The sequence below is a fragment of the Rhinopithecus bieti genome, unplaced genomic scaffold (assembly GCF_001698545.2).
Source record: "Rhinopithecus bieti isolate Rb0 unplaced genomic scaffold, ASM169854v2 scaffold_45617, whole genome shotgun sequence".
Taxonomy (NCBI): Eukaryota; Metazoa; Chordata; class Mammalia; order Primates; family Cercopithecidae; genus Rhinopithecus; species Rhinopithecus bieti.
In genome coordinates, this window is record NW_016819136.1 from 1,534,471 (window position 1) to 1,546,913 (window position 12,443).

General features: G+C 39.0%; 1 protein-coding gene across 1 annotated transcript in view; it reads left to right on the forward strand.

Moving 5' to 3' along the window:
* GRAMD1C (GRAM domain containing 1C) overlaps positions 1 to 12,443 on the forward strand; it is a 119,632-nt gene that overhangs the window by 43,260 nt on the left and 63,929 nt on the right. The window contains 1 exon segment of the mRNA XM_017858574.1: positions 10,145 to 10,224. Coding sequence (XP_017714063.1) covers positions 10,145 to 10,224 — 80 coding nt within the window.

Genomic DNA, 12,443 nt, shown 5'->3' on the forward strand with positions numbered 1-12,443 from the left:
TCAAGTGATTCTCGTGTCTCAGCCTCCCAAGTAGCTGGGATTACAGGCACACACCACCACGTCCGGTTAATTTTTGTATTTTTAGTAGAGATGAGGTTTCTCCATGTTGGCCAGGCTGGTCTTGAACTCCTGATCTCAAGTGATCTACCTGCCTTGGCCTCCCAAAATGCTGGGATTACAGGCCTGAGCCACTGTACCTGGACAAGAAGCCCTTAAAAAAAAAATCAGGCCGGGCACGGTGGCTCAAGCCTGTAATCCCAGCACTTTGGGAGGCCGAGGCGGGCGGATCACGAGGTCAGGAGATGGAGACCATCCTGGCTAACACGGTGAAACCCCGTATCTACTAAAAACACAAAAAATTAGCCAGGCGTGGTGGCAGGCGCCTGTAGTCCCAGCTACTGGGGAGGCTGAGGCAGGAGAATGGCGTGAACCCGGGAGGCAGAGCTTGCAGTCAGCCTAGATCGCGCCACTGCACTCCAGCCTGGGCGACAGAGGGAGACTCCATGTCACACAAACACACACACACACAAATTAGCCAGATGTGGTGGCGCAAGCTTTTAATCCCAGCTACTCGGGAGACTGAGACATGAGAAACGCTTGATTTAGAAGGCAGAGGTTGCAGTGAGTTGAGATTGCGCCACTGCCCTCTAGCATGGACAACAGAGTGAGACAACAGCAACAGCAACAACAAAAAACCCTGGAAAAAGTCTGCTGATATATATCAAATAGTCTTCAGTTAAAATAATCTAGGTGGTTACTGTGCCTTTGAACATAGTTAATGTAAAATAATGCAGTGGTTTCTTAAAGTGTGGTCCACAGCCTAGCAACATTGTCAGTACCTGAGAGCTTGTTGGACACACAGACTCACCCCAGAGCGATTTAATCAGAAACCTGGGGGGAGAGGCCTAGCAATATGGTGTTGTTTTTTTTTTTCGGAGACAGAGTCTCACTCTGTTGCCCAGGCTGGGGTGCAGTGGCGTGTTCTCAACTAACTGTAGCCTCTGCCTCCTGGGTTCAAGTGATTCTCATGCCTCAGCCTCCTGAGTAGGTGGAATTACAGGTGCCTGCCACCATACCTGGCTAATTTTTATATTTTTAGTAGAGATGGGGTTTCACTATGTTGGCCAGGCTGATCTCAAACTCCTGACTTCAGGTGATCCGCCCACCTTGGCCTCCCAAAGTGCTGAGATTGCAGGTGTGAGTCACCACGCTTGGCCCAATATGTGTTTTAGTAAGTCAACCAGGTATTTCTGGTCTGAAGTTTGAGAAGCATTTAATTGATAAAATGGTTTGGTGATTTGGAAACAAATTTCAGGATATTTCAAGGTGACCTTTAGCCCAATCTCTGTTTTAGTGATGGAGACTAGTTAATGGGTAACCTAACCTGCTTAATTATTTACAAGAAAATTTTGTTTGGTGGCACCTCAGTTTTGTTTTGCTGATGGAAACATTGTGAAAGACTGAATTACTTTGCTCAATTTTTAGTATTTGCTTAGACATTTAACATGACTAAGTGGAAACATTTTGAGATTTATGGAACATCTTCCTAAAATTGCTAATTAGTTTATAGAGTTTTAAAATTTAGCAGTTAAGCTAAATCTCCTCATAGCAGCCCTTTATATCTTATATTATTAATAATTTAGCAGTACAGTTTACATTCTTCACAGAGCCAGATCTTATCCTTAGAGGCATGGTATTAACTTGTTAACTTGTTTGGCAGGCAGACTTGATTTTGCTGGACTTCAGTGGTGACGTGGAGAATCAACTTTTCTTTTTTTTTTTTTTTTTTTTTTTTGGAGACAGAGTCTAGCTCCGTTGCCCAGGCTGGAGTGCAGTGGCACGATCTCAGCTCAGTGCAACCTCCGCCTCCCAGGTTCAAGAGATTCTCCTGCCTCAGCCTCCCGAGTAACTGGGATTACATGTGCCCGCCACCACGGCTAATTTTTGTATTTTTAGTAGAAACAGGGTTTCCCCATGTTGGGCAGGTTGGTCTCAAACTTCTGACCTCAAGTGATCTGCCGACCTTGGCCTCCCAAAGTGTTGGGATTATAGGCGTGAGCCACTGCTGAGAGAAACAACTTTGAAACTGACTTAAAATGTATACAATTTTCTGAGTCATCTTTGACCCCTCTTTACTTTTGTCTAACATCTAATCAATCACCAATTCGCCATCAGTACTACCTCCTAAATATGTCTTAATCTTACTACTCTGTCTCTTACTATGGTCACCTTCTGGTCTGAGTCACCATCACCTTTTCTCTGGACTTCCAACTGATTTATCATAATTCATTCTTACAGTGTGAGTAAAGTAATCTTTAAATATATACATCTGTTCCTATTCCTTCCACTTAAAGGTCATCGGTGGCATCTCATGACAACCACAGTCTACTATGGCTTGTGAGACTTTACATGATCTAGCTTCGCCAGCTTCTCTAGCCCAAAGATCTAATAGTTCCTCAAATGTGCTGTGTTTTTTTCTACCAAAAGGCCTTTGCATGTGCTGTTCCCTTACGATCCTGCTGAACCTTTATTGATCTTTTCATGTTAAAGGTCAGTTTTTTTTAGAAGAATCCTTCCCGATACACACTCTCTGCCCTGCCGTCCTCATACCTGCATATGCTCTCATAGCTTTCTCTACACTGGGTCATTATCATATTTATTTCTATATTTGTGTATTTTCTGCCTTCCCTGTACATTGTGTTCCATGAAGGCACGAGCCATTTCTGCTAATCCTACTGCACAAAATATCTGACATATGGTGTCCAAAGTATATGAAGGAATGAATGAATGAACTAATGAACAAAAAGTGATGACTTTCCATCTGTTGAAATATAGTATAAGGTCTATTAATTTCTCACATTTTCATGAATAAGCTGTATCTTATTTTTGTGTATGTAGATTATGCTTGTGCTCTTCAGAGGGACATTTTGCTTCAGGGACGACTATACCTTTCAGAAAACTGGCTATGTTTCTATAGCAACATCTTCAGATGGGAAACTACAGTAAGACATTTTGCATTTGATTTGTTGATACAAATAATTGTATAGAGATATATACAGTTCTTTTAAAAACTGTACTTTAGATGATTCCAAAGTAAATTTATATATAATTGTGCATCTAAACTAGTGTGCCTGTAAATACAAACATGTGTTGTATATATGTGTATAATATATTTTTCTGATTTAACACATTGAGTTCCAGTATAGTTAGAGAAAGATATTTTAATTGAAAAAAGCTTGAACATATATCTTAATGGCTGCCAAAACCATGTCTTAAGTGACAGATTGTCTGATTTTTGTTTGTGTGTTAATGTGGAACATGAACACCCACATGTCTTTTCACACTTTGTACTAATGTTAGATAGAGGAGTTGTTGGGGAGAATACTGCAGGGCAAACTGCTTACCCTGTTTTTCTCAGAGAATATAAGCATGTACTTATTAACTCCTTCAGGTCGAAAAACCTGAGGAACATTCAACTGCAAAGTTGAATATTCTGGATTAGATTGATGGGATACTTGGCATTTTGTATTGTGTATGTTTCTGAAAAATACATTAAAAAATTCTTTTGTGTGTTTAGATTTCTATTGCTTTAAAGAATATAACCTTCATGACCAAGGAGAAAACTGCTCGACTCATCCCAAATGCTATCCAGATAGTTACAGAAAGTGAAAAGGTGAAAAACTTTTTTGTCTTTGTTATATTACATAATGTGAAGGAAATCTGCCTCATACTCACCATCAACTTTGGGAAATTAGGCATTTCTTCCTGGAGTTAGGAATATCGATACATATATGTTTAATACTAGAATTCTTTATGCAGTTATATTAGTAGTTAACTTTAAATGACTGCTGACATTTTTTGTACTTTATAGTTTACAGATAACTTTCACCCATATTTCTCATTTCTAGGTAGGTAACGTTAGCACAATGTCCTTATTTCTATCTACTCTATTAATTCCATGAGTATTTTTCAGTCAGTAATCACTGCACAATAGCAACTAATAAAAAATGCTCCTGGTGAACAGAGATTTGGATAGCATACACATAAGCACTAACCACTGTATTCTTTTTTAAAAAAGGCAATTATCATTAACTGACATAATTTTTATGATTCACCTACAATATCTGCCATTTCTTAGTGGGGATATATCAAGAATATTTCTTAACCACCTGGAAAATTGGTTAGGGCCCTGCGTGAGAGATATTAGAAGTGTAGTGATGAGAAAGAAAAAGAAAGAAGAAAGAAGGAGATGAAGGAAGGAAAGAAAAAAAAAGAAAGAGAAAAAAAGAGGAGGGGTAGGGAGGGAGAAAAGGAGACAGGGAGAATTTTCGGGGAGGAGGGGAGAGAGTATTAGTACCGTGATATTAAATCTTTGTAATTGTACTTTTTAATCTTGTGGATATTCTTTTAAATTCACTTTAAATTTTATCTTATTCTTTTTTTAGAGACAGAGTCTTGCTATGTTGCACAGGCTAGCCTCAAGCATTTGGGCTCATGTGATCCTCCAACCTTAGTTTCCCAAGTAGCTGGGACTTCTGGTGTGCACCACTGAGTCTGGCTATTTTTATTTTTAAACAGTCTTATCCCTATAGAACACTTCCAAATGCAGTACAAAGAGCTTTTGCTCCTGCACTAATTGAGAATAAATTCTTACCCTGATCCTCCATCACCTTAGATACTCTGGCATGTACTTACAACAAAGACATTCTTCTACATAACCACAATATAATTTAACATCAAAAAATTAACACTGATATGTTACCACCATTCAATTCTTAAACCCCATTCAATTTCCATAACTAGTCCAATAATATCCTTTATAGCAAACAGACTCAGTTCAGAATTACACATTACATTTAATTATCATGCTCTTTAATTTCCTGGAAGAGTTCCTTAGTCTTTTCTTGACTTTTATGTCTTTGATACTTTTAAAGATTACAGGTCAGTTATTTTGTAGGATATCCCTCAATTTGTGTTTGTCTGATGTTCCCTTGTGATTAAAGTTAGGTTACGTAATTTTGGAAGAAATACATAGAAATGACACTGCTCTCACCACTACATCCTATCAGATGGCACATGATTTTAACTTCCACCATTACTGGTGATACTTACTTTGAACATTCGATTAAGGTGGTGTCTGCAGACTTTAGTATAATCTATTTTCCTTTGTAGTAGTAAGTATTTTGGGGAAAGGCTTTTTTTTTTTAAGAGATGGAGTTTCATTTTTATTCCCCAGGCTGGAGTGCCTGGCTCACTGCAACCTCCACCTCCTGGGTTCAAGCAATTCTCCTGCCTCAGCCTCCCAAGTAGCAGGGATTACAGGCATGCACCACCACGGCCAGCTAATTTTTTTGTAGTTTTAGTAGAGATGGGGTTTCACTATGTTGGTCAGGCTGGTCTTGAACTCCTGACCTCAGGCGATCCACCCACCTTGGCCTCCAAAAGTGCTGGGATTAGAGGCGTGAGCCACCGTGCCCAGCCTGGGGGAAGGTTTTTTGAAACTATGCAGATATACCATTCTTACCATACTTTGAATTTATCCATTCATTTACTTATGTCAGTATGAACTGGTGATTTCTTATCTTATTCAATGAATTATAAGCCATTGCTATCATTATTTATTTTGATGCTCACATTGTCCCAAATTTGGCCAGTGGGAGCCCCTTAAGCTGGCTCCAGTATCCTTTTGAGTATTCTCAGTGTGTTTGAGCATTTTCTTATTTTTTTGGCCCAAGATGTTTCAGGCTTTCCCTGCCCCAGCCCTGGGATTAACCACTTCTCAAAGGAGTCCTAGGTTCTTTTAGGGGAAACTGAAAGAAGCTGTTGTGTTCATTGCTATGGGGTTGGGGGAGGGGTATAACTATTTTCAAACCCTTTAAGGGGGCATAATAAGGGTGTACATTAAATCTATATAATCACACACACATATACATAATGCATACACATATATACACTCACTTATACATCTATTTATCCATCTATCCATCCATCCATCCAAAATGTAAATTCACATCAGGACCTCTAAAAGTCCCATCTAACACCACAGAATTTATTTTTGTTTTCTTCCTTTCCATATTTGTAACTCTCTTCCCTGGCTGTGAGAAACCAGGCTCCCATTATCCTTAGTATAGTTACTTATTTAATCATTGGGCCTTTGTATAACCAATTTTCATCTCCACTGCCACCTCTCTCCCACATGGATGCCTCATTACCTGACTTGGTTTCTGACACTTAGAATCACATTGCTGCCCATCACACCATGACACAGATGCTGTCATCATGTAAAGACTCTCAGCTGGGCTCAGTGGCTCACACCTGTAATCCCAGCACTTTGGGAGGCTGAGGTGGGCGGATCATGAGGTCAGGAGTTCAAGACCAGCCTGGCCAATATGGTGAAACCCTGTCTCTACTAAAAATACAAAAAATTAGCCAGGCGTGGTGGCAGGCGCCTGTAGTCCCAGCTACTCGGGAGGCTGGGGCAGGAGAATGGCATGAACCTGGAAGGTGGAGCTTGCAGTGAGTCAAGATCGTGCCGTTGCACTCCAGCCTGGGTGACAGAGCAAGACTTCATCTCAAAAAACAAAAAACAAAAAACTGACTCTCTTTGTCCTGCTTGGGCTGATACTCCATGCCAAGTTGTTTTACCCTCTGCTAGATTGCCCTCTACAGGGACACCCTCTGTTCCCTGCTTGTGCCAGTTTGTCACTATGTGTGGTTGCTGTCCCCATGTCCCCACCCTGCTCAGGCTCTGATACTCCAGCACAAGACCACCTCCATGGACTCTTTAACACTACGCTGCCCTCACCTGCTCTGGTTCTGACATGTCATTGTAGGGTGTGCTCATTCGTGGCCACTCTTCACCATGTTTGGTCTTTGACACTTGACACCACACACAAAGCTACCCCTTTATGTGGTCACCCTTCTTGAACTCTGACTCATGCTCCTCCTCCATACTTTTTTCACCCCGTTATTGTTCTAATACAGTTCTCCGTATCATCCCCATATGTGGAGGCCCTTACTCACTTGGGCTCTGACACTCCACACAGGGGATGACCTCTTCATTTTTTTTTCTTTCTTTTTTTGGAGACAGAGTTTCACTCTTGTCAACGAGGCTGGAGTGCAGTGGCGCGATCTCGGCTCACTGCAACCTCCACCTCCCGGGTTCAAGCAATTCTCCTGCCTCAGCCTCCCCAGTAGCTCGGATTACAGGTGCCTGCCACCACACCCGGCTAATTTTTGTATTTTTAGTAGAGACGAGGTTGCACCATATGGACCAGGCTGGTCTCAGACTCCTGAGCTCAGGTGATCTGCCCGCCTCAGCCTCCCAAAGTGCTGGGATTACCAGCGTGAGCCACTGCACCCGGCCAACCTCTTCATTCTCATCTGGTTTTGACACTCTGCTTTAGGCTACTGCACCTCCTCTGTTGCCTCCCACACTCCTAGTGTGGATGCCTACTTTTCTCTGTTCCACCAATAACTTTAGGGCTGAACTGTTCAGGAAGGAAAGAGGAAGACTTAAATATTCTTAGTTTTACAATTAATGCATAATATACTTTTTCATTTTTTTAACAAAATCATCAAACAATTTCAAAACTAACATCTTCATTCCATACCCATAATCCCCAATTCCATTTTCTTTCTAGAGGCAAATGCTATCAGTTTGGTATATATCTTTTCAGACTTTTCAGACTTCCTTTCCTTGTATTTACATACAGGCATGCATGTATAAATGTATGGTTTTGCTCTTTTTTAAAAAAAGTAAATGTAATCTTACATGTGTTGTTCATCAGGTCTCGTTTTTTTAAAACAACAACAACAACAACAACAACATTATCTCTTGTAGTTGTAGGTCTGCATGTGTAGATAGACCCACCTCTTTTTTAAAAAAAGCTGTATGATATTTCATAGAATGGATATACCGCGATTTCCTTTACAATTAGTTTCTTTCTAATATTTTGTTATTACAAACAGTGCTGCAGTGAACAGCCTGACCATGCCCTCTTATGCTCATTTGTGACATTTCTCACATATGTATTGGAATTTCAGGATCAAGCATTTAAATTTTAATAATGTCAGTAAGTCAGCATTTACTGAACACTTACTGTTAGACACTACTTTAAGCTCTTTACATATATTTTCTTATTTAATTCTTATAAAGATCCACTGTGATAATTATTCTTACTTTGTAGATGAGAAAACTAAAGAAAAGAAAAGTGAGCCAATTCACAGAAGTAACAATAGGTGATAGAACAAGACTGTGAACCCAGTTCATTTAATTGCAGAGACCGTGGTCTTAACTTCCTCACTATGTTAACGCAATGATTTCATTTTTTCATCATCATGGTAAAAAATTCTGTACTACTAAATATTCACCCCTTTTATATACTCTGTGACTAAAGGAAGGTTAATCATAGCAATTTTAGTTGTTTTAGATCCTAGAATATGTTCTATGCCCCAGCGACTTAGAGATATCATTATCTGGAACTCTTCCCAAACTCATAAGAAGGCTATTATTGAATCAAGATTTATTTTATTTTATTTATTTATTTATCATTTTTGTCTGAGACCGAGTCTCACTCTGTCGCCCAGGCTGGAGTGCAGTGGCATGATCTTAGCTCACTGCAATCTCCACCTCCCAGGTTCAAGCGATTCTCCAGCCTCAGCCTCCCGAGAAGCTGAGACTACAGGCACATGCCACCGCCATGCCAGGCTAATTTTTGTATTTTTAGTAGAGACCGGGTTTCATCATGTTGGCCAGGCTGGTCTTGAGCTCCTGACGTCAGGTGATCCACCCACCTCAGCCTCCCAAAATGCTGGGATTACAGGCGTGAGCTACCGTGCCCAGCCAAATCAAGACTTATTAATATGTTTTTGAGGTTGGATATCTAGCAAGGAATAAAAGAAAGGTAGTAATTTATGTAGATTATCCAGAAAGCTGGTCGTTTTAAGGAGTTGGGAATGTGGTGGTTGTGCATGAGAGTAGATAAAGTTAATACTAAGCTATTTAGTCCAAGAAGTGGGAATTAGCAAGCATAATATGGTGGTGAAAATGAGATAGACTAGAAGATTTTTAAAATCTATATATCTGAACACAGGGTTGTAAGGTTATTATAATTAGGCAAAACAATTTGGCCTAAGAAAAGGGAATAGGGAACAGCAAGTATTGATCATTAGATCACATATTATGTATATAATTCTATTTGGAAGAGATCCTGTGTATATCTTCTTTGTAAAAAGTTTTGCTTTATGAATAATGTATAGCAAAGTTTCAATTTAATGAATTAGAAAATAGCACTCTAAAGTCTTTCTATGAAAAGCATTAACATCCAAAATATTATTTGTTTGATATTTTACTTAATAAAATAACTTAATCCAGCATAGAACTGAGCTTTCTCCTTCCTAACAATAACTGCTTAGCCTTGAAAGGTCATTAACTAGGGAACTGGAAGAGATAAAACACTGAGAAGACTGTATTTAGTGCTGTCTTGTTGCATTTTCTTATAAAAGCCTATTTTAAAATATGACTTTGCAAAATCAATTAAATAAAATGTAGAATTATAGATTGAAACATGCTACTTTTCTGTTATAGCATTCAAAGAAAAGTGCAGTGTTAGCATGGGTGCTTTGTATCTATAATTAGCAGAGAGAGGTATTTCTGGAGTTTTTAGAAGACCATGAAAACTGATATAATTAAAAATTAAGATCCTTAAATCTATCTGAAATCCACATGTATTTTTTTCTTATTCTTTGTGTATACTTGGCTCAAGTGGCAACCAATTCATATCTCTTTGCAAAGTTCAGAATAAAAGTTTTCATTTTTTCATAATTTTATTTAGATTGATTTCCACAGTTAAACTGAGAAACATAAATAGCTACCTATTTCAAGTCCCCATTGCTAGTAAATACTGACAAAATTGTGTTTATTGGAAGATACAATTTGTAAAGACACCTGGTTCATATAGCAACTACCTGTGTTTCTTCTATTATAACAAAAGTTAAATAAAATAGTATACAAAGTAGGCAGTGTTGACCTACTAGTTTGTTTTAACCCATAAGCAAGTCGCAAGTCCCCATAGGCCTTCATGACAGATAATCTCCTCTTATTTTCCGTGACACTAAAATTGTCCTATTATTTTCTTTGCAGTTTTCTTCACATCTTTTGGTGCCAGGGATAGAAGTTACCTCAGTATCTTTAGGTTGTGGCAGAATGTATTATTAGATAAGGTAAGTGTTCATACCAGAGGCAGTTGCTTATTTTAAGAACCTCCTAGTGTATTTGTGAATTGAAGAGCTCCTTTTTATTTTTCTTAACTAAATTTGACTAGATAATTGAAATTCTAAGTAGAAACTTCAATCAAAGCAAGGTATATAGTTACAAGTTAAGGTGTTAATTATAATCCCCAGGGTAAACACCAAGAAAATAAATACAAATAAAAAATAAACAGCAAAGGAATTAAAATGATACATTAGAAAATGTGTTTTTAACACAGGAAGGCAGTAATGGTGGCACACAGGGACAAAGATGACACAGGACATGTAGAAAACAAATAGCAAAATAGCCATTAAGCATAAATGGATTAAACACTGCAACCAAAAGGCAGAGATAGGTAGAATGAAAAAATACATGAACCAAACCAGGAACAGTTGCTCATGCCTGTAATCTTAGCACTTTGGGAGTCTGAGGTGAGCAGATTGCCAGATTGCTTGAGCCCAAGAGTTTGAGACCACCCTGGATAACATGGCAAAACCGTGTCTCTACAAAAAATATAAAAATTAGCTGGGTGGGGTGACACTTACCTGTAGTTCCAGCTACTTGGGAGGCTGAGGTGGGAGGATCACCTGAACCTGGGAGGTCGAGGCTGCGGTGAGCCATGATCGTGCCACAGCATTCCAGCCTAGGTGACAGAGTGAGACCCTGTTTCAAAAAACAAACAAACAAACAAACAAAACCCATGATCTATCTGTATGCTATAAGAGACAAATTAGATTGACACAAATAGATTTAAAGTAAAAGGAAGAAATATGATGCATCATGCAAACAGTAAACAGAACAGAAGTGAATGTAGTAATATCAGCCAAAATAGACTTTAAGACAAAAATTATTGGATACAAGGAAGAATAAAGGGTCAATTCATCTGGAATTCATAACAATCATAAACATATACAGACCTCATACAGAGCCCCAAAATATACAAAGCAAAAGTTGGCAGAATTGAAGGGAAACAGACAATTCAACAGTAAAACTTGGGGCTGGGTGTGGTGGCTCATGCCCATAATCCCAGCACTTTAGGAGACTGAGGCAGGTGGATAGCTTGAGTCCAGGAGTTCAGGGCCAGCCTGAGCAACATGGCGAAACCCCATCTCTATTTATTTAAAATATAATTAGCAAACAACGTTGGAGAATTCGATACCCCACTTTCAATGATAGAACAACTAGACAGAAGACCAACAAGGAAATATAAGACTTGGAACACCACTATAGACTAACTAAAAGACATCTGTGATGCACTCCACCAAACAGTAGCAGAATATATATATCCTTTTCAAGTGCACATGAAACATTCTCCAGAATAGACAATATGCTACATCAGAAAACAAGTGTCAGTACATTTAACAGTACTGAAATCATACTAAATATGTTCTCTGAGCACAATGGCATGAAATTAGAAATAAATAACAGAAGGACATTTGGAAAATTCACAAAAAGTGGAAATTAAAACAGAATACTCCTAAATAACCAATGGGTGAAAGAAGAAATCATGAGGGAAATTAGCAAATACTTTGGGTTAGATGAAAACAAAAACACAACATACCAAAACCTATGGGATGCAGCTAAAGCAGTGTTTAGAAGGAAATTTATAACTGTAAACATCTATATTAAAAAAGAATGATAGTGAGCCAATAACCTGTATTTCTGCCTTAAGAAATTAAAGGCCGGGCGCAGTGGCTCATGCCTGCAATCCCAGCACTTTGGGAGGCCAAGGCGGGCAGATCATGAGGCCGGGAGATTGAGACCATCCTGACTAACATGTTATGGTGAAACCCTGTCTCTACTAAAAATACAAAAAATTAGCCGGGCGTGGTGGCAGGCACCTGTAGTCCCAGCTATACTGGAGGCTGAGGCAGGAGGATGGTATGAACCCAGGAGGCGGAGCTTGCAGTGAGCTGAGATTGCTCCACTGCACTCCAGCCTGGGCGAGAGAGAGACTGTCTCAAAAAAAAAAAAAAAAAAGAAATTAGAAAAAGGACAGCAAACTAAATTCAAAGCAAGAAGAAGCAAGGAAATAATAAAGATTATAACAGAAATGAAGTAAAGAATAGAAAAATAGAGAACAGAACCAAAATTTGTTTCTTTTTTTTTTCTTTTTTTTTTTTTTTTTTTTTTTTTTTTTTTTTTTTTTTGAGATGGAGTCTTGCTCTGTCACCCAGGCTGGAGTGCAGTA